General features: G+C 39.5%; 1 protein-coding gene across 1 annotated transcript in view; it reads left to right on the top strand.

Annotated features, from left to right (window-relative positions):
- LOC137256555 (uncharacterized) overlaps positions 1–22,970 on the top strand; it is a 48,428-nt gene that overhangs the window by 5,738 nt on the left and 19,720 nt on the right. The window contains exon 2 of the mRNA XM_067794414.1: positions 21,837–21,904. Coding sequence (XP_067650515.1) covers positions 21,837–21,904 — 68 coding nt within the window. The remainder of the gene's footprint in view (positions 1–21,836; positions 21,905–22,970) is intronic.

The following is a 22,970-nucleotide window of genomic DNA, read 5'->3' as shown; positions in this document are numbered from 1 at the left end:
AATCTTCAATGCCGTTGTGGAAATGTATTCCCTGGTGAGATAAATAATGGTCATATTTTCATACTCATGAACAAATCTTCCTTTGCACATATTAATTAACGCTCGTGAAGACCCGGATTAGAACTGGTCTTCAGCAACCCATGCTTGCCATAAAAGGTGACTATCGGGATCGGGTGGTCAGTCTCACTGACTTGGTTAACATTTGTCATCGTTTCCCAGTTGCGTAGATCGATGTTCATGCTGTTGATCACAGGATCGTTCTGATCCAGATCCGATTATTTGAGGGGTAAAACTAAACTCATTCACTCATATATTAATTAATAGCATTAAAAGACTCGATCTATCAAAATTAAGGACTGTTACAAACTGATGTAAGTTATTAAGAAATAAGTAATTTGTCGCACATTTAGATGAAAAAATACCCTACTTTTTCATCTGGTCTTCTGTTGCTGTTTCTGAGATAAGAGATGACAAATGAATGTGAGTGAGTGAGTGAGTGAGTGAGTGAGCGAATTAATATATAACGTCACATCGGCAATAGTTCTGCCATGTCGTGAGCACAATGTGGAATAACATTTACTACCGACTTACAAACGACACTCTCCTTAAACCGGGCGGTGTTAATGTAAACACTTTTAACTATGGGGTATCGATGTTAAACTGCGTTTCCGCAGCAGTGTCAGTCTACCCTTTCAACACAGTGAATAGTACTACTTAAATATGCATCTGTACATCCACATACAGCCTTGACCATTTCAATGCTTCAGAGAGTATGCTATGGACGTAGTAGCTGGCCTGAATGGTGTTCCTTTGTCTTGAAGCCTGCTGGTCGAAACTGCTGAAGGTTTTTGAACACCCTTCAGGATATAGGTTTTTCTAATGCATTGTTTCAAATTGTAACACATTCCTTTTGTGCTATGTTTGTGATAATTTTGTTACAATTATATCACGCTTGTATTGTGCACAAGACTAGAATGAACGGTCTGTTAACATGTTAAAACTATTCTCACTACGAGGATGATTGTATTTTGTGTTTGGTTATACTATAAGTGACATTTAACGCCGGTGTTACACTATTTTTATCACTAAACTGCAGCAGTCTAAGTAAACTTAGTCTCCGTATTATTTGTTACACTCCTGTTCCACACTCCACGGAGACTAAGTTTAGATAAACTGTGAACTGCAGTATTATCAGTGATATAACCCTTGCGCATACAGAGATTATTGTAATATGTGTGTCATACTGATGGTACGAAACAATCTTGCATTTTTCAAGTGTGACACACCTGCGATATTATCATTTGAAATGTCTCAAGTGCTTTCTTGAGTTAACACCGTTTAAACAGTTTAAGTATGAAACAAAGTGTTTGTTTACATTGTTTGTTGATGTGGTTTACACAAGGCCCAACGTTGTTTGTTTACATTGTTTGTTGAAGCACTTGACTGTAGGCCCAACGTGTTTGTTTACATTGTTTGTTGATGCGGTTTACACTAGGCCCATCGTTGTTTGTTTACATTGTTTGTTGAAGCGCTGGACTGTAGGCCCAACGTGTTTGTTTACATTGTTTGTTGATGCGGTTTACCCTAGGCCCAAAGTGTTTGTTTACCCTTGGCCGAAAGTGTAGGTATATATTGTTTGTAGATGCACTTTACCCTAGTTTACATTATTTGAAACTGAGTAGAGGCCACAGGTGTGTGTTTGTGTGTGTGTGTTTGTGTGTGTGTGTGTGGGGGGGGGGGGGGCCGTGCAGAGGTCCAGGTCAATTAAATCTCATAGGCTACAGAGAGAAAACCACAGGGGTACTAAACCGAATACCCGGGTTTAACAAAAAGCGGATTGGCAGGTCAAACCACCCAATAAATTTCGTCACCTGTATCGTTCCTGGAGATAATTCCAAACCGGATCCAGTGAAAACCCCAACCAGAGACCAGCAACCAAACAGAACCAAGTCCTTAGCTCAAGAAGTTCAAAACATTGACTTTGTTTATATAAGTAATGGCCAAGCTATGATTATTTCAAGCCTATTGTGATACGTCTTGTCGATGTTAACAGCATACCCCATATATAGGTTCTCATGTTATCACGTTATCACGCCTACCAACAAAACAGCAAGTCAGCTCAGTAAACAGGGGTGTCACATATCCCAGATAATAATCTCTTACCAACGCTGCCATTGTTCTACCTAAGATACAACCGATAACGAGGGACATTGCTGCTTACCCTTGTAAAGGGAACGAAGGTAAACAACAACGAATCCACAAAAACGTATCCCTACATAATGAGGTTGTTTTTCTCTGCTTGTTGACATTTCAGGCAGTGCTTAAAATAGATTTACCCACATGTACATTAGACGGTCATGCATGCGTCAGGAAACTTTAGACATCATTATGGCTAGTGTGTCATCATAATCTTTAATAACCCTGTCATCAGAATATGTGTGTTAAAATGAGAAAACAACATTGTAAATTGAATTACCCAGTATCACGATTCAACAGAACGTCTCTTTCTTTTGTGGCTTTGTTTTGATATTTTTTTCGACTCGATAATTTTAGAATAAACTACTAAGCCACGGCCATTTTCACAATATAAAACTCGTATCGTCAACAAGTGTTCTCGCCACACAGGTGTATGGGTAGTGCTTCGTCTTTTTTCTGTTCAGAGACGGTGTCTTAGTATATAATTTGGTGAATCTATTTTTAGTTGACAGCCGTGTTGGACAATCCCTGTTTAGACCAAATCTATTAATATGAGACAGGGTAACACATACTGCATTTCAGAACAAATTTTCCAGCGATATCTAAAGATTGATATAGTTTCATCCCATTTGTTAAGAATGTGAGACTTTTATGCTGTATTTATACAATGTAGATAACAAGCTAGTTAAGGCACCTGTTTAAACCCACTGTCAATCGTTGTGATTCTGAATAAACATGTTTTGGTAGGATGATGTCCAATACCGTATTGGATCAAGGTAAAACAAAGGACCAACATGGCTATTTTAGTCGAGTATTTGTTTGGGGACAACAGTGTTGGTTTCTTTGGTTGTGGCTTGAGCATTTAGGTAAATCTGGTAAATGACCTAACGTTTCTCGGTGTACGCCTTCAGATGTCTTAATTCTTGTTCAGTTTCGGCTTCAATATTCTACTCTGTACCTTCACTCTACGTCCTGAAAACAGATATGAAGACGGGCCCTAGACACTAATGATATAGAGTCACGCGAGGCAAGAACCGTGTGCATTTGGAAGAACTATGTCTGTCATTTAACGCCTTTTATTGACATCTCTAGAAATAATGAATGTTTGACAAGTGTTTTGCACGCTATAGTGATTACGAAGGCTCCAGGGGAAATAACAAGGTGAGATATCGGAGACGGAAATTCCTGCGGGACTCTTCGGTGATAAAGCGATAGATCACTCGTCTTGAGTACGTAAACGTGCATATTGCCGCCATCTTGAAAAGTTGTGGTTGTTGAAATAGGGGCTATAGAGTAAGGTATTATGCCATTTAATAGCGGGTTAACAATAGGATCCGTTCACCAATACAGTGTCTTGGCTACAAATGTATTTATTAAAAGTGTATTTTTCATATAATATTCATAGAAACGATAGAAATTGTAGCGTGATATGGATATAGGTTATTCACACGATGGTGTTCGACTCTCTAGGCGTTAAGGAAAACAAAATATGTTGTACAGTGCATTCTTTACGGTTTCTAATATACTACAAACAGTTAAAGAGAAGCGTGAATATTGGCACTTGACCAGTATTGACTGACCTTGATACAGAAACATAAAACATTCATTTTAACAAATATCTGGATCAGCCACTGCGACAGTCTGTTGTTCTGTCTCCAAGAGGCTTGAAAATTCATTTAAAAGGACGCCAAGTCAAGTCGAGATTCAATGACAGTTATATAGCCTTAACCCTTGACTTGAAAATGAGAACTGTTCATGGCACTATTTAGATTTTGTTACTTGGTTAGCAGACACGATCGCGAGGTAAGTATACAGCTGGGAATGTATGTCAGTCTACGATCGTGTGTATGGTGCAACGAGGTTGCCTCTATGACAACAGTTCCAAGTCACCGTGTTATACCACACTTCTCTAGGAGACGCTGAATAATTCAAATCGGAGTCAGTTCTCGGCAACAACCCATTGCCATGCACTTGGGAAGGCGTCTTGCTCAGCGGGAGAATGACGAGCATACTGTAGACTGCAAAGGTCAAGTTTTGTGATGATCAATTATGCATGATGACACGTTGGTGTACTAGAAATCAGTCCCTTTGATGCACTGTTGAAAGCGCACACCTGGTTTTTATGAGACTGTGCAAAATTTGCAATTATTAGATTTTGTGTTAGTGAGCAAATCGTCGGTCCCAATATGAAATCAAACGGACTGTACAAGCTTGCGACCAGTTATCCAGGGGAACCAGTTATCGCCAACACCTGGCTGTAGCGCTTGTGAAGACAGTTTGATTTGAACTCTCGTAGCCTATCGCTTTAGTGATGTATTAGTGTGTGAAATACTATGAAAATAAAACAAATCTGTCTTCTCAAGCACTACAGGTGTCGGCGATATCTCGTACGCGGCGATAATTGGTCGCTAGCCAGTACAGAAGTTAAACGACTAGCGACGTAATCTAACCATTTTATGCTATTCCGTTTTTTCACTTTCCGTCATTGTAAGCCCTGTATTATGTACAATTTTCAAATCGTATTTACAAACATGGTGATTCCCTTGAAGAAATATAGGTTTGCCACCTAGATAGTCGCCATTTAACCATTATTTTTGCCTTTCGACAATCCATATTTCATGTATAACTTTAGTTTTGCAGCAAGTCATCAATAAATGTGAATTATGGACGCAGTATCTCATAAAGCTGATAATAAATCTATTTCTGATTTGAAATATTCATCATAACCAGCAGGGTAACCTTGACATGTGTGTAACAAAAGAGACTGAGTGAGTGAACTTAGTTTTACGCCGCATACATCAGTATTTCAGCTATGTGGCGGCGGTCTAATCGAACCTGAATCAGACAATCCAGTGATCAAAAGCATGAAAATCGATCTACGCAATACGATGACATGTGCACTTCACAGACTCAGAACCAAATTTGGGTCTCTACCCAGCCCTAAATTAAGCAAGTCTTTTTCACAGATTCTGATTCTTCCATCTCGCATAGGCTTCTATTTGATCAAACTTGTTTGAGTGGCATTTAAAGAGTTGGGACGTACACTTTCCATTAAGTTTGTTCAATATATTCTTATGTGAGGATAGTAAAACATTATTTTCTGCACTTTTCCATTTCATGCCAGTATATATCAGTACTTATGGGTCGTTTTGCCTGTGTTAGCGTGTCATTAGGGTGATCAGCTTGGTTATCATGGGCGTTCCAATATATCCACATAAAAACGGTATACCTGTATGAACATCCCGATCAATGTGAAATTTTTACGTTTTCTTTTAAAAAAAAACACTAAGAAGAAGACGGACTGGTCAAATTGCGTCAAGAATTTAGACCAGAATTTATAACACCAACATTATTAGAAAAAGATGTGCTGATTGGACATTTGAGTATTGTGCTTGCGTTCTGATTGGCCAATACCATTACCTTATATAGAGTATTTCTTTTGAACTGCCTGGAGTTAGTGAGTGAGTTTAGTTTTACGCCGCTTTTAGCAATATTCCAGCAATATCACGGCGGGGGACACCAGAAAATGGGCTTCACACATTGTGCCCATGTGGGGAACCGAACCCGGGTCTTCGGCGTGACGTGCGAACGATTTAACCACTAGGCTACCCCACCGCCCCGAACTGCCTGGAACCCACGCATGTTGTATTGAAATGTCATAACCCGTCATGGTTGTATTAATAATTGATACATGTTATCTGTTGCCAGCTGTATTTAATTTACTGCCTTTGTAATGGAGCAGGTATAATTTCACAGTTACCTTTACATTCACATTGATCTGTGTTCGTCAAGCCATGACATAGTGGCTCTTGCCGGTGGGGAGTCGTTTGTTTGATTGCGGGTTGGGCGAGGTAGTGATGCATTTTAAAAGGCATGTGAATTTGATTCTGTGCTTGGTCCAAGGCCATCGCGTCACTTGCGGCATTTCTGCTTTTCGTCTTGAACATTATATTTAACGTTGTCAGCGTCACCGTGACTCTACGGGGCAATGCCAGCGCCTAAGGTACTGTCGGAAAGAGAAGAAAAAAAGAGATTTTTAGGATTTTATTCTGTATTCCTCAAAAAATTACACAACTGCAAATAGGATATGTCGAAGTAACTCACTTCAGCCTAACTGGACACTGTTAGATGGGTAAGAGGATATCCAGAAAGGCATGTTTACTGGTAATATCGGACAAAGCCTAAAAAAGATACTAGCTGCTGAAACAACAGATCAGACTATAGATGGCAGTTAGGTCGCTGAGCCAAAAGTATGACGACTGAGAGTCGACTCACTTGGCTCGAAATGCATGCACTGCTTACGGGCACAGGGGTCATCTCAAAGATATTTTGTGCTTTTTCGTGTGCGCTGAATATGTCTCATCTATTAACATCTTAAGTGTTTTTCTTTCATGAAGTTTTTGTTAAGATATGTAAAAGATTATGATACCTTATATCTATAGAAAAGCATCGTATTAGATATGTCAAAATATACAGGTGGCATGACCACAGGAAGTTCGACAGGACTGGATATTGTTATATGTTAGGACATGCCATGTACTTCCCTACTTTAATTCCCGTATGGGATTATCATGTCTCAGCTGATATCCGCAGCCCGACCCCAGCCGTCGTCTGCTTCACCCGTCCTGGTTTTGCTTTTGAGACGACCCCTCCGACCTGTTTCTGTTTATGGTGATAGTGACACTCCATAGTAGCTACATCCTTAATACTGTCAGCATGAAAGTTCTTATTTTTTACGTCAGCTATCGTTTATAATAAACCTAAGTCTAATTTCAAAATGGGCATTTAAAAAGTGCCCTTTGTAATGCAATATCATCGTATACTACTTTGCGGCTATGGTCTGTTCCAAACTGAAGTCCCTTTGTCAGATAACAGATTGTATGACTTAAGTGAAGGTGTAGCTGGTGTAATACTGACAGTGAGTTGAGTGAGTTTACTTTTACGCCTCTTTTAGCAATATTCCACCAATATCACGTTGGTAGCACCAGAAATGAGCTTCACATGTAGTACCCATGTGGAGAATCGAACCCGAGTCTTCGGCGTGACGATTGAAACCTGTACCCGGTAGGCTACCCCGTCGCCTCTCAAAAATTTGGAGCCATAGATCTACAGACAGAGCAATTTCAATTATAAATCTTTATTTCAAGCAGCGCTATAATACGAGGCAGCTTATTCCGGTGTTAATGATGTGTTTCTGAATCAGCATCAAATAGTAATGATTACAACTGTTCGTCGCGAAAAGCTGCATGTGTTGGTCCATTAACTCCACATGTCAGAAATACACGCAAAGGCATGTCAATTTTCTACATGGATAAATATGGGAATAAGAGATCTTTGATTGTTATCTTAAACGTAATGGTTAAACTGCTTCTTAATGGAAGATGACAAACACTGTAAAACAAACAAACAAACACTACACCATGGAAGCTGTGACACGAGCGGTTACAGAACAAATAAAAAGAATAGTTTTACCGAGTCTAAGTAAGCCTAGACCTAGTATTATTCGTTTCACTGCTTATATCTATACCAGTGAAACGAATAAGAAGTTCACTGGATTTTACCGTATACCTAATCAATAATATGATGTAATATATGAAATATGATATAACATAAATGTAATAATGTAGTGTAATATGAAATAGTGCAACATAACATAACACGGTGCGGTGCGGTGCGGTGCGGTGCGGTGCGGTGCGGTGCGGTGCGGTGCGGTGCGGTGCGGTGCGGTGCGGTGCGGTGCAATGCAATACAATATATGACATAAACATAATGCAATGCAATGCATGTGTTTTTCTTTAGTTGTCATTTTTAATAATGCCATTCATGAAATGTTAGTATCCTATTTACAGATCCTTGTGGGTTTTTTTTAACCATGAGATAGAACAGACATTGTCGACGTAAAGCTATAGTTTGCAGCATATCAAGCATTACTCGTTGTCGACTCGTGTCAGCGAGAACACAGGTTTGTTTGTGTGCATGAACGCCGTGACAGCAGACAAATCAATAATGCCACGTGTACTGACAATAGGAAGCAAGTGTTTTTGCAGATTATCTTTGTAAAGCATCGTGTTGGCTTTGTAGAGCCTCTTAAACCTACTGTGGTTTGTACGATAGACTTAGCTTACTGAATACATTCTGCTGTGATAGTGAGATGACGTAAGGTGGAACGGGGATCTGAGTCGCTTTTAAGATTATAGCACGAGACTGTCTACAGTTCGCAACGTGGGTATTCGTATGTGTGCTTGTGAACCCGCTAGCCCGTGGCAAGTGAAACTCCAGTCGGGCTAGTAAATCTCAACAGTCATTGGTCTGATTTTCTAGTGAATGTTCATGAGGTCATTTTGTAAATATGTCACTGCCTCCGGCGTGTTAAATTTTACAGTGGAAGCTGCTTGTGAATATACGTATAAAGTAGGTTTCACCCAACCGGTGCAACTGCCCTTTGTACGAATTGGGCGGGCCGTTTGATCAGTGCGTGCAATGGACAATACAGCTTGACCAACACATGCAATAATATATCCGTGTGTGTGTGCGTGTGTGCAGTCTAGACCATTTCTCGACGATACACATTGCGCAACGGACAAACTGTAGCTTGCTGTGTAATAATCTAGTGCCTGCCCTGAGTATGAATCCCGCTTGAAGTCAGTGATTATCCTTCCAGGTTATTGGACAGTTAATTGCGGCGCCTCTTTGTACCGGACCTCGTGTTGTTGATATTGGAAATAATTGTTCAGGATCACTAGAAAACCGGGCTTGGAAGTTTTCAAAGTGTCTACTCCGGATGAAAATGTATGAGACAAACCAAATTAAGATACAAATCTCTCAAAAGTAGTTACTTATTATTTCTTCCATAAAGTTTAAAGTCAAACATCAACATTGCAAATTGTCAGAACCAGATGATTCAGCACAAATTTCAGGTTTATAAGTATTCAAACAGGTACAGTCCAGTCAAACTCTCTGTCAGTCAGTCAGGGTGGAAACGACACCATGGCGTCATTTGCAAATGAAACTTTTTCACAGACTGAAAAAATACACTAGCAAACCGGGCTACCGTCATTCTATTTTTACTTGCCCGGGGACGTTTTACTTAGCATCGGGCCACCGGGCCAGTAGTTATTTCGAACGCTCTATAGGAGTGTTCCGCGTGGAGCTAAAAGAAGCTTGTCAGCATCTAGACGTCATCCTGCTAAATGGCACATTAATGTCTGTCCCTGAAAGCCTCCCCAATCACTTGTACTAACAACCGTCAGGGATTACTGATTACTGCATGACTGGGGGACTTACGAATCTGATCATACTGAAAAACAGAAACAGAGAGGTCGGACATGCAGCCAAAATGTATCAAAACTATTATTATAAAACGTGCTCGTTTGCATGTGTCTGCGTTGGTGTTTATGGGTGGGTATAGAGAGGGTTAGGATCATACATGTGTTTAATTAACTAATCTAGTCTTCATATTTTAAGACTATTTAGCCAGCTGACGCCTAGCAACCTGTCGAAGACAGCCTCTTTAAAACCTCACAGTTAGTAGCACTTGGTGGGGCGGTGGGGTAGCCTGGTGGTTAAAGCGTTCGCTCATCACACCGAACACCTGGTTCGATTCCCCACATGGGTACAAGCCCATTTCTTGTGTCCCACGCCGTGATATTGCTGTGATATTGCTAAAACGGCGTAAAACAATACTCACTCACTAGTAGCACCTTGGCTTGATGTCATAGATGACGTGAATGAGTGAATGTTACATGAATGTTATAACATGTTATAAACCATTGTCTGTATTATACAAGTTACACCTTCTCCTCCGCTTTACAATCTATTTGACGTATGTGACCTAGAGCAACGGTGCATGTCGCCGTAATCCCTGAGGTTACGGTGTTCTGTCTACAATGGTCAAGGTGCTGTTGCACAAAACACCCTCAGCGCTAAGACTGCCTTAAGTCTGTCTTAAGGTATGAGAGTTACGGTCACCTTTGCGCCATATACGCCTTGTACAACAACCCTGGAACCCAGCATCCTGAACGAATTAATTAAAAAATCAAGTAATTCCATTGAGTCAGTCAGTATGATTTAATCCTATTCACACGTATGGATGAACTCACACGTATCGTCTCCGAATGTCCCATGTGTTTAGCCGTTTGTAACATGACTCTGTAATTAATATTTCATCGATTCATATTTCAACGACTAACTCTCCAGGTAACCCCGCCTTCATGAGCTTTCAAACTTAACACTGAGATGATGTTTCGGTAGGGTGGCTGCCCCCAAAAATTACTGGTAGCATTGTGTCGTTTGTTGGCATGACGACAGTTTATCTTTCCTTTTTCCAATTAAGTCCTTTTTCCATGATAATTTATGATTTTATTAAAATATATTTGTGTATTATGCAAAGGTGATACCTTTTTCAACAGCCAAGGAATGTCAATCCTATTCCCAACAGCTGATTTCCTAGGGGTGTGCGAGAGCATGTTTTTTTTTTTTTTTTGTTTTTGGAAAAATGGATCCTTGAATTAATTATGAAGTTTATTTGGTTACATTTCATAAGACGTAAACATGTAAATATGTCATATTAGCATATGTTATTTGGGATTACGGTATACCTTTTCAGTAAAGTACTAATTCTGGTACATTTTTGCATTGTGTGTTCATAGCTTTGGGAATGAAAGGAAAGAAATTCTACATGCCAGAAAGGTACACAGATGTTCTTCCATGTTGAAGTCGAGGTGGCTAAGTGGGTTAGATCACTGACTTTGTATACTACAGATTAGTTGGCTCACTCCATGTGTTTGGCTTCGACTTACAGATGCGACTCAACACTAAAGAACTGTAATATGTACTCTACTGAAAACGTATTATTCCAAATAGAACATATAGTTCTTCTTTTTTGAGATTTCTTTTTTTTTCGTATGTGTGTCCATGCAACAAAAAACATGGTGGATTTGCTTTGTTATTTCAGTAAAAAAGATAATGTCAGAATGAAATATTATTTGATACAAATGAAACATTTAAGCTTATGTTTTATTCTGAACGTTATTTGATACCAATAATGAGTCAATGCGTTGATGAAGAATACTGACAGGTGCGTTTCAAAGGTTAGTCATCGATACCCTTGTTTGGCACATGCTATCGATTTTAAGAATTTTTTTCTTCACGCCTACATGTCTGTTTAAAATAGGTATATCAATATTTATATGGGCCTTCATGCGTAAAAAAGATTTTGACGATGATGATGATGATGATGACGACGACGACGACGACGACTATGACGTGATTCTCTTACACTGAATTCCATATCAGTATGGGAGGTATGTTTTGGATCTGAATGTACGCAATGGTCCGTGCGAAATAACATAACGGCTGATAAATAGTCTTAGAAATATTTTATCGATGCCATGTTACCCAGCCTACACAATGTCTCACTCTGTCTTTTCGATTTGGTAAATTGGTATCATCTGGTCCATTCTTACGTCAGCCAGTCGAATCTTTGCATCAAAGCGATGTCATGGCTTTAAGTCATGAAACGATCCACAAGGTGGCGGATACCCACTGCCCATTATGAATCCAAATGTTTATTCTTTTAACGCTTACACCTCTCTTCCATTAAAGTGAGTGAGTGAGTGAGTGAGTGAGTTGAGTTTCAAGCCACTTTCAGCAATATTCCAGCAATATCACGGTCGGCGGACACCGGAATCTTCCATTAAAGGACTCTGGAGAATTGGTTGAATTAATGGAGCAATAACCATTAGGTTAGGGGAGTTTCGTCCACGTGTGCCATTATAATAAATAACCACATTAATAACCATGGTTCACAAATGAGGTTATTACCCTCGGATTTTGTCCTGAAGTCATCGAAAATATTTACAAGGATCTGGTTTATTTATTGAATAGAGTTTTTCTGCTTCTTCTTTTTAACCTTATTTTTCCCATAATGAATTATCTTTTCATAAAGCTTTCATATACGTTATAAATGATGTTTAAACATCAATGAAGCTCTACATCCAAGTTGACAGAGGTATCGAAACTTGTTTGTATGGTAACTATGACATAACGCGGTCATCGACCAGTGTTTTAGAGCTGGTTATTTGATGAACACGCGCTGTCGCTAGGCAATGTGCCTTTAAATCTACATTCTGCGCTGACACTGTTATGTTTGAGCGTAATGTACATATTGCGTCTTCCGGAGCTATGTCTTGGAACAAGAACCTAACTGGAAACAGTAATGTAAACACTGAAATGAAAGGTTGAATACAATGGGGGATATACTTGCGCACGAACCTTATTGAACACTTCGTTGTAGTCACACTGAGTGAGTGGTATTGTTAGTAAGGTCGGTGATGTCACTGGCAACTGGGTCTATTAATATTTTGATTATTTTATTTTGTTCGATGATGTTACTTGTAACTGGGCCTATTATGATTTTCATTGTTGTTGGATTTACTCGCAATTATCATGAATTATCACCATTAATTATCTTCTTGTCCTCCTCCTCCTCACCATCATCATTAGCACCATAATTATACCCATCATCGTCGTGTCATCATCATCATCGTCATCATCATCGTCATCATCATCAGCAGCAGCAGCAGCAGCAGCAGCATCTGTCATCATGCCGTCGTCATTATCACCACAATCATCACCACCATCACCGTCGTGCCATCATCATCAGCAGCAGCAGAGCTGTATCAATAACTTCGTCAGGATTGTCTTCGTCATTATCACCACCATCATCGTTGTCATCATCAGCGGCATCAGCAGCACCTCTGCCAGCATCAGCATCGCAGTCATTATCATTACGGCCATCTTCGTCGTTGTCATAAGCATCTACATCACCAACAATAGTCCCTTCTTCCCCCTCTCCTAATCATCCGCTTGCTCATCATTATCGCCTGCACCATCATCGGCATTATTAGTATCAGCACCATCAACAGCAATAACTCTGTCCTCATCTCGTCATCGTCGCCGTCATCATCATCACAGGCATCATCACCATCAAAATCATCATCACCATCACCTTCATCATTTGCATCCAACATCACTATCATCATATGATTAGTTCAGCGTAATACTTTTCATCAATCGCCATCACCATTGTCATTGAAGGGACTGGATATCGATTCTGACTTCTTTTCGTATATGCTTAGGGGCGGTGCCATTGACTGAAATCATCCGGCTGAGAGATTTTATTCATTCTGAGAAATGTTCAAGTTATCTTCCTGCAGTCTAATATATTTGGCTCTCTTACTTGATCATGTAACATCAGTGCATCTGAAAGAGCACGGGGACCTAGACGCTGCTTACACTGCCACAAGATCAATAAAATGTATAAAAATTAAAACTCTGTTTAATTCATTAGAAACATCAATAAACAAAGCCATTTAGAACACTTAATATTCTGTAATGTTTTGTTTAACAAGACGTTGTCTTGTACCAAAGATTTTACCTTCCTCATAAATATATGTCGTTTTCTGATTGGCTGAGGCAATGACTGTACCCCGCTTACAAGCGAGTAAAATTTTCTGTTACCCTCTGGAAATGCCGAACTATTGGAATTCGTTTGGGTCTTCGTATTAGTAGTGTCTGGACTGTTGCCTAACTCAGGTACTCCTTATTGTGTGATCCCATGCCTATGCTTCAAACAATTCAAAATTGAAACGTTCCGTAAAAAAGTATATGTGTTGTTCACTGGTCCCTCGGGGCTCAAGGATTGACGTACACTCGCCTCGATGTTTGCTCATGTTGCCCTCGTCCCCCTCGTGACCAGTGAACAACCGGTAACGTAATTAAGTTCAGACAGACAAATCTCCCCACTTGCTATAAAAACTTACAAACATTACATATTTATCAACACAGAAAAAAACCCAAAAAACATTATGAAATCAGGTCAAAATGTGCCATATACCAACAGGGACCGTACCCACACAGTCTCTGTATCACGACGCGACGCCCTACGATAATGTATAGAGTTACGATACTTCCTAACGCTCGAACGGTTTGTGGATTGCAACCGATGGGCCGGATCCACCCAGCGTTCGTAACGTTAAGACCTATAACCCTATGGTTTATCATAAACTTACGAATCAGGTTAGCTATTCTCGAAACGTTCGTAGCCATACGAACTTCTTAAGCCCATTCTTAACACATTGCCTACGATCAAAGTTAGGAATTCTTGCTGCTACGAACGTTTCGAGAATAAGGGCCCAGAATTCCACGAACGTTTTGAACTGTGTCTCTAGGTTTAGATTTTCGGAACGTTCGTAGCCCTGCGGACATCTTATGTCCATTTTTGACACAGTGGCTACGAACAAATATAAGAATTCTTAGGGCTACGAACGTATCGTAACTCTAGGCCCTAGCTAGCTATTCTCGAAACGTTCGTAGTCCTGCGAACTTCTTAAGCTCAATCTTAACACATTGGCTGCGATCAAAGTTAAAAATTCGTAAAGTTACGAACGTTTCGAGGACATGGGTCCTATTATTATAAATACATTCTTAAAAATACGTTCTTTTAAAAGCAGGTGAAGGATTTGCGTTTTTGTGTCAAATAAACTATTCTAAACACATTTTCCAAATCATTTATTTTTCGCATAATCGTCAGCCTCCCTTAACGTTTCACAAATCAGTTATTGCAAATAATACATGACAGCTGACAGAGTGCATGCATGCGTTAATAGATGACGTCATCGATAACCAGAAGCACCGTGCTTGAAACACATGCACGGGTTCACCTTGAAATCGATATTTGTATCATTTGATATTCATCAATGACACTACGGGTAAATATTATTGTCTGAAAATACAATCTGTATTTCTATGCCTAAAATTCGATTTTTTATTCTAGGTTAGTCAATATTGATTACGTAAAAAGTGCACGCTTGTTTGCATGATATTTATTGTAGATTTTATTTTTCTAACTTTATGATGTGCCGGTTCGTGATGTGAGATTATTCAATGTAATGATTTCAACATTAATTCTGTCTTAACCAGTCATGACCAGTTCTGTCAGACCAGTTCTGCCGAATGTGGAGAGAAAACACTGAATGTAGTTCTAAAGGCTTTCTTTATAATACACTTTAATAGCGTAACACTTTGAGTATTGGTGAGACTTAAACGTACGTCAAAGAAGAGGGCACGGTTTTAGACAACTCTCCAACAGCCCATTTTTACGGATTAATGTCTTTCAAGCTTATAATGTATAACATTCTGCAGAAAATTTGTCTGTAATAAACGCACTTTTTGATGATATGATTGTACCTGATTGTGAAAACGCTGAGTCATACCCGAGAAGGTTGTCCTTGATTCTTAGGGTTAATTAAATAAACGGTCCGCAAGAACAGGTCCGTCACACAGGAAGACAATATTAATACTGTGCATAGGAGCTTGAAGGACGTTTCGACTCGTGACTGGACATAAAACATCATCACTGTGTACGGGATGACCTCATTTGACGAGTACAGTCTTTATGGTATTAGTAGAAATAATGTTTCGTTTTACTAGATCCAAATAGGCAGACAATTAGACAGAATCCCTTGTCATTCTTACTGATTCGTTGTACAAGACGTTAATAGTCCCTTTAGGTTAATGATATTGATGAAATAATAAAGATTTTTATGCATTATATATATATATATATATATATATATATATATATATATATATATATATATATATATATATATATATATATATATAGATAGATAAATAGATAGATAGATATATATATATATATATATATATATATATAGATAGATAGATAGATAGATAGATAGATAGATAGATAGATAGATAGATAGATATAGATATAGATAGATAGATAGATAGATAGATAGATAGATAGATAGATAGATAGATAGATAGATACATAGATAGATAGATAGATATAGATATAGATATATAGATATAGATATAGATAGATATATTTAGAATAAGATAGTGCAGATTTAATGCGTCAAGGTAAGCCGATATTAATAGTATTGTGAAAGCTTTTATCATAATGTAATTTTATATTAATAGATAAATTTAGAATAAGATCAACTTTATCTTTGTACTACAACGTAACCTGATATTGATAGTATAATGAAGGCTTTCATACATATTACATGTATACATAGAAAGGATATGATAGTACTGTCCTTATGCTGCAAAATTAACTGATATTAATAATTTCATCGAGGTATTATTTTAGAAGTTGTCAGGATGAATGAAAACCAAGTTCTAGGGATAGTCCAGTTCTCTATTGCACTTGAGTGATAATGATGTTAGTACCGTCGCCGAAGACGTCGCACTCACTGCAGTAAAACGTTGACTATCCATAGAACTTGGTTTTTCTTGATCTTGATAATACAATGTACATCTTAAATTTATGTATATTGTGAAATTGTGCATTGTTTATACGGTAAGTTACATTGTAAGAGAGTGTGTTGATGCTAAACACAAACACAATTACGTTCATGATTATAGTGATAAATTGTAGGTATATAAAATGTTCTGATTCTTAGACAAAAGGTTAGTGAAGCTTGGCGTCAGGTGTGGTATTATATTGGACCCCTTACACATTACCTTTGTTCAAATCTCTTATATACGGTAATCGGCACGAACCTGGGTCCCGTTTAGAAAGCTGCCGCAGTGATACGACTGACGTAAGTCGTGTGTAGTGAGTGAGTGAGTGAGTTTTTTTACGCCACACTCAGCACTATCTCAGCTATATGGCAGCAATCTGTAAACCTTCAGTGATAAACAGCATGAGCATCGACCAGCGCAATTGGAGACCGATGACATGTGTCAACCAAGTAAGCGAGCGAGTCTGGCCACCCGATCCCGTAAGAGGCCTTTCGGGGCAAGCATGGGTTGCTGAAGACCTATTCTACTGCGGATCTTCATTGGTCCGTAAGTCTGTTTGCAGTGACAACGAACCAATGAATTTCACTTTAAACTAAAAAGTAAATCAAACTAAGCGAAATAAAGATGCAAATCTTCATAATTTTACCTTGCCAAATGAACATTTAAAGATCGTGTTTCCACTCAACGTAGGATAAACATCGGATAATCTACGACAGCGATGGGTCACTCGCTAGGTTTTTTTTGACCATTTGTACTAATTAACGTGTGCCTCGTCATGCTCCAACGCACACAGGGACTTGGCCCGTTCCCAGCACAACTTCAGCTGTAATTAACCAGGGAGCCTATATAGAGGTAGAGTATCCCTGGTTTATCAGCACTTCAGCCAGTTTATTGTATCAGTTGGAATTTTGCAATGAATGAATGAATTATAGTAAGAATAAAGAGCAAGAATTAAATGTGAACGACTGAAAGAAATAAAGAAAATTAATAAAAGAAATAAGTACGTATGTGAATGAATGAATGAATAAATGATACCCCGCGGTCTTCCCTCCCAAAACATATTAAAGAGTGAGTGAGTGAGTTTTAGTTTTACGCCGCATTCAGCAATATTCCAGCTATATGGCGGCGGTCTGTAAATAATCGAGTCTGGACCAGACAATCCAGTGATCAACAACATGAGCATCCATCTGCGTACTTGGGAACCGATGACATGTGTCAACCAAGTCAGCTAGCCTGACCACCCGATCCCGTTACTCGCCTCTTACGACAAGCTGAGTCGCCTTTAATAGCAAGCATGAGTTGCTGAAGGCTTATTCTACCCCGGGACCTTCACGGGACACATATTAAAGAACGCAAAAGTATCGCGAGAACACATCTGTTAACATCAGCTGTCCTTTTAAAAAAATCTGCTTTGAGACATTTTTGTTTGCATTAATAATTCATTCAGATATCTTATTGCATGTGGGGAATGGAATGGACATTAACAAAATGTTAACTGACACTGTCACACCCCCCTGAAAAACAGAAAATGTAAAACTATCACAAAGCGTTGTAAACACCTGTCCAGTTTTGTCTAAAAACTATAACCCTCAAGCATCACAAGCATTAGTGGCAGATCAGATCAGATCGGCGATATGTCACATTTTTCACACACCTTAAATATACCCTAACATTTTGTTTCGATTATGAAACTATCACTATTACTTGCAAACACATTTCACCTGAAAGTGTATGCCCATCATATGAATTAAAGGAGTGCGCTGAAAGATGTTTTTGAAGTAATAACTAGAAACACTCAAACAACGACATGCAAAATTGCAATGGCTGATCAGAACAGATCCGGTACATGTCATATCTTTCACACACGTTTCAATTACACCCTAACATTTTTTAACTCATAAAACCATCACTATTACTTTTAAACACATTTCAACTAAAGGCATGTTTCCCTTCTAAAAAATAAACGAATGTGTGAAAGAAGTTTTTATCGGCACAATTTAGTCTATCTTCGCGGAGAATCGAGAAGGGAAGCCAGTGAGCTATAACATGGCGACTTCAAATATATTGTCCTAATATTGACACTAATACCAATAATTTCACTTAAACTGAAGTGACAAAATAGTTAACTTAGCTTTTACATGTAGGATTCCAGTTGTCACGACGCTCAGCGTATATTATTAGCTGTTGAAAATAAACCGGGCTCAACCTTAAATACTAAGTTGCCGCCATGTTGGCTGCACTGGTTACGTAAAGACCCGCTGCATGCGTTAAGGGACTTTTCGAGGAGTTTCTTCTCCCTCTCTGTATAGTGTCCCTGGTTTAGCAAACGATCACCGTTTCAAGTCGTTATTAATGGTCTGTATCACAAGGGGGCAAAAACAGTAGTTGGAACAGTGAAAATAATACACGTGCGGTACTTGAAGACCAACCATACTTTCTCTGTGTTTCATTTAATATATATTCTTGATTTCGCTTTATTCGATTTACTTTTTTTGTTCAAAGTGAACTTCATCGATATGTTTTCACAGCGACCAGGCTATAGGAGGTTCGACTGTCCTATCGCTACGATAACGTTGCAACATTTGGAACGGAGTCTGGGATTAGAAACACAATTACAGGCTCCTGGTTTGCTCAGGGGAGGTCACTCGGCACAGTGAATTTATACAACAAAGACCACTGAGTTTCCCGTAATCCGCCACTAACATTCTCACGCCACATAAGCATAGATATTTAATTGTCTCGTGTCAGATGGAACGGGATTAACACAGATACACAGGAAAACCACAGTATGAGGCTGGATATTCTCGCCAGCAACAGAGTAATTTTCAGTGGCACATATACTCTGGTTCTGGTTGATTTTGTGCTTTGATTGAGACTGCGACAATGAAGGTCAGCGGAGCGAGGAGGGTCCATTGATCTGATATCGATACACGTAGGTCTCAACTAAACACACGCTAACACACCACCTCGATCTTATCCCCAATGTAAGGAATGATTCAGCAAAGATGAAATAGCAATACAAAGAATCAAAATAGCATTTTACCGACCCATCTTTGTGTAGTCAGGCCTTCGGCACGTTTCGGGGGTGAGGGAAAAGCCCGCGTTGGCGCTAATCTCAGTCACAGCCCATTACTTAAAGCGTTCGATCGTCACACCGAAGAATCGGGTTCCATGCCGTGCGTGAAGGTCAGCACATTAGAAATGTCAGTGTCAAGTTTAACTAACTCACTCCAAATGCACGGGAAGTTCTCAATATCAATGAGTGTCTTTGTGAAACATATGTCGACGTGGTATTTGGGATTACACTTTGTTAGTAAATTACAAATTCTAGTACTTTTTGAATTGAGTCCCATACGGGATTCGAACCCGGACCCTCAGAATCAGGCCCCTAATCGCCAGTGCACAAAGTCAGCCGGATAACCCGCGACTTCAGACAACTGGTCAGACAACTGGTAGTCTAGAATGCGGGCTTTGTGTACCCCTCTGATAAGTTTTGTTTTGTTTGTTTTGAGTGTTTTGTGTGTTTGTGCGGTAGGTAGCCTTATGATCAAAGCTCCTTCAGCCAAATGGGATGGGGAACTGGAAGAGCCTAGTGGTTAAAGCGTTCGTTCGTCACGCTTAGGACCCGGACTCGATTCCCCACATGAGTACAAAATGCTATTTAAACGATGTTTGTATGATTGTTTGTTTGTTTGTTTGTTTGTTATTACATAAATAAAAAACAGCTAGACTTGCTGAAAGGATATTGTTATTTGGATCAAGAGTCAGAACGCCGGACTGCAGTTTTATGCACAGTCCAGTGACACGAAACTGAAAATACGAAACTAATTTGTATCTACTTTTCTCACAGCGAGCAAAGATTACCAGTTTATGATCACTTAAGATGTACCAGGACTCGAATTTGCATGCGAAACATTGTTATGTTACACTCTCGCTTTGCAAGGGGCGGTGGGATAGTCTAGTTGCTAAAGCGTTCTCTCAAGCCGCCGAAGACCAGGTTTGATTCCCCACATGGGTACAATGTGTGAAGCCCATTTCTGGTGTATCTCGCCGTTACATTGCTGAAATATTGCTAAAAGCGGCGCAAAACTAAACTCACTCACTTGTTCCCATGAGCCAAATCTGGGTTTGTTGACATCCATTTAACTTTGGTTAACTTTATTTTACAAAACAATGCTATACCCTGGGGTCAGTCACATGCGTGAAAGTTTGTCGCAATACACCCCGTAGACCGGTTCTCTCTTCACGGAGTCCGTTTATTACCTGACACGCAATGATCGTACAAATATGAAGTTGAACCTTTCTCAGATTGTCTTTTTGCGGCATTTTGATGTCGTTATAGATGACCAAGATCTCTTATGGATAAATCTTTTTTAATCTTTTACACACAACTTTTCGGTTTCATAGACGAAGGGATCTGAAATGACACCGAAACGTTGTGTGTGGAAGATTAAAGTCGTTTCATCCATAAACGATCTTGGTAAAGACCGCATCAGTATATTACATGTGATATTTATCCTCACTTTATCTTGGCACAGATCTTGGCACTGCATAAATGTTAGTGTTTTCTGTTTATTAATTTTTTGTCCATTTTTTTTCTTTTGTTGTTTTTCTTTTGGCTTGTTTTGTTTGTGGTGGTACTGGTGTGTGTGTTCGTTTCTGGGGGCGGTGGCGGGGGTGGGGGCATGGGTTTCTTATATTATTATTTTTTATTACTTATGTTTTTAGCATAATTTATGGTTGGTTTCGTGTCTTCTCATGTGGGATACACACCTATAACTAACTCGACGCGGTTGTCAGGCTCGCTAACTTGGTTGACACCTGCAATCGTATCACCAGTTGCTCATGATCAATGGATTATCTGGCCAAACCTCGATTATTTACGGGCCGTCATATAGCTGGGATTGCTTAGTGCAGCGTTACACAACAAACCGACAAACGTACCCAACTTGATTGTTATTTGGCTTGAAATGGGTGTTCTTGGTAACATGTGACCACTGATGTTCTTGGTAAAATGTGACCAGTGATGTTCTTGGTAAAATGTGACCAGTGATGTTCTTGGTAACATGTGACCACTGATGTTCTTGGTAACATGTGACCACTGATGTTCTTGGTAACATGTGACCAGTGATGTTCTTGGTAACATGTGACCAGTGATGTTCTTGGTAACATGTGACCAGTGATGTTCTTGGTAACATGTGACCAGTGATGTTCTTGGTAACATGTGTCCAGTGATGTTCTTGGTAACATGTGACCAGTGATGTGACATGTGTCCATGTGTCCAGTGAGTTTGTTCTCTGCTTCAGTGCGATGGGACGTGTCCCGACAGTGGTAACGGAGGCGAGGGATGTTGGTACACACTCTGGTACCTGTGGTGAGTTGAATATAGTATATTACAGGATTGAGGTTAGTTTTACACCGTTGTTAGCAATATTCCAGTACTATCACAACGGTGACACCAGAAATGGGCTTCACTCGTTGTTCCCATGTGGGAAATCGAACCGGGATCTTCGGAGGGACGAGCGAACGCCTTAACCATTAGGCTACCTCACCCCCCCCCCCCCACCCCCACCCCACCCAGACTGTTAGAAGATGTATTCGCATTAAGTCAATGACACTGTGATGACTGAATTTAAGTATTCATTTAATTCTGCAAACTTGAAAAATGCCGATTTCCATAACATTTTGTAAAAGTGGGAATTCCATGCTTCATATGTGAGGGAGTTCTGGTGTAATGTACTTCGGTGAAACAAGGTAGTGCTGGAGCTTGTGCAAATTTTCTACCCGGATACCCCACCCGTATTACTCTACCCTACCCGTCATGCTAATTTCTGTCATCAAAGAAATCTAAAAAATGTTTATATATTCTTCAGCTTGGAGTCTAAAATATTGCGCTTTTCAAAATCTTAACATTGTATTATACTCAAAATAGTTAACTGCAAATAATGTCTAAATCTTCAAAGACAATCCATTTTTTTAAACATTAAAGAATAACACATAACATTGTTCATTCTATTAGTCACATGATGATACGGATACTGAGATGTGTACCGGGATCCAACTCATTACCCACCCGTCCCGGGTATCTGGGTAACCCGTCCCAGTCTTAAAACACGGGTCTGACTGTGCTGACAAATCTTGAAATGTAATCGAGACGAACCAGGTCCTAGATTTTCGAAGCCCTCTTAGCGCTGCGATAGTCGTAAAAATACCATATATTAACATTAACTTACGAATAGCGCTAAGAAACCTTCGAAAATCTACGCCCAGGATTCCAAACTATCATCACAGGTTTCTGGCACACCCAAGGGACAAAACTCTGCATAGCGAATTGCAGCGCTTTGAATGCCTAGGACAGTCTGGCTCTTCCCGGGAGAAACAGAATCGTTATTTGTACCTTTAAGGATTAACATGCATTGTACACGACACGTATCCATGAA

Source organism: Haliotis asinina, chromosome 11, assembly GCF_037392515.1.
Source record: "Haliotis asinina isolate JCU_RB_2024 chromosome 11, JCU_Hal_asi_v2, whole genome shotgun sequence".
NCBI classification, from domain to species: domain Eukaryota; kingdom Metazoa; phylum Mollusca; class Gastropoda; order Lepetellida; family Haliotidae; genus Haliotis; species Haliotis asinina.
The sequence above is the reverse complement of the archived record's forward strand: the minus strand, read 5'-3'. Positions and strand labels throughout refer to the sequence as shown.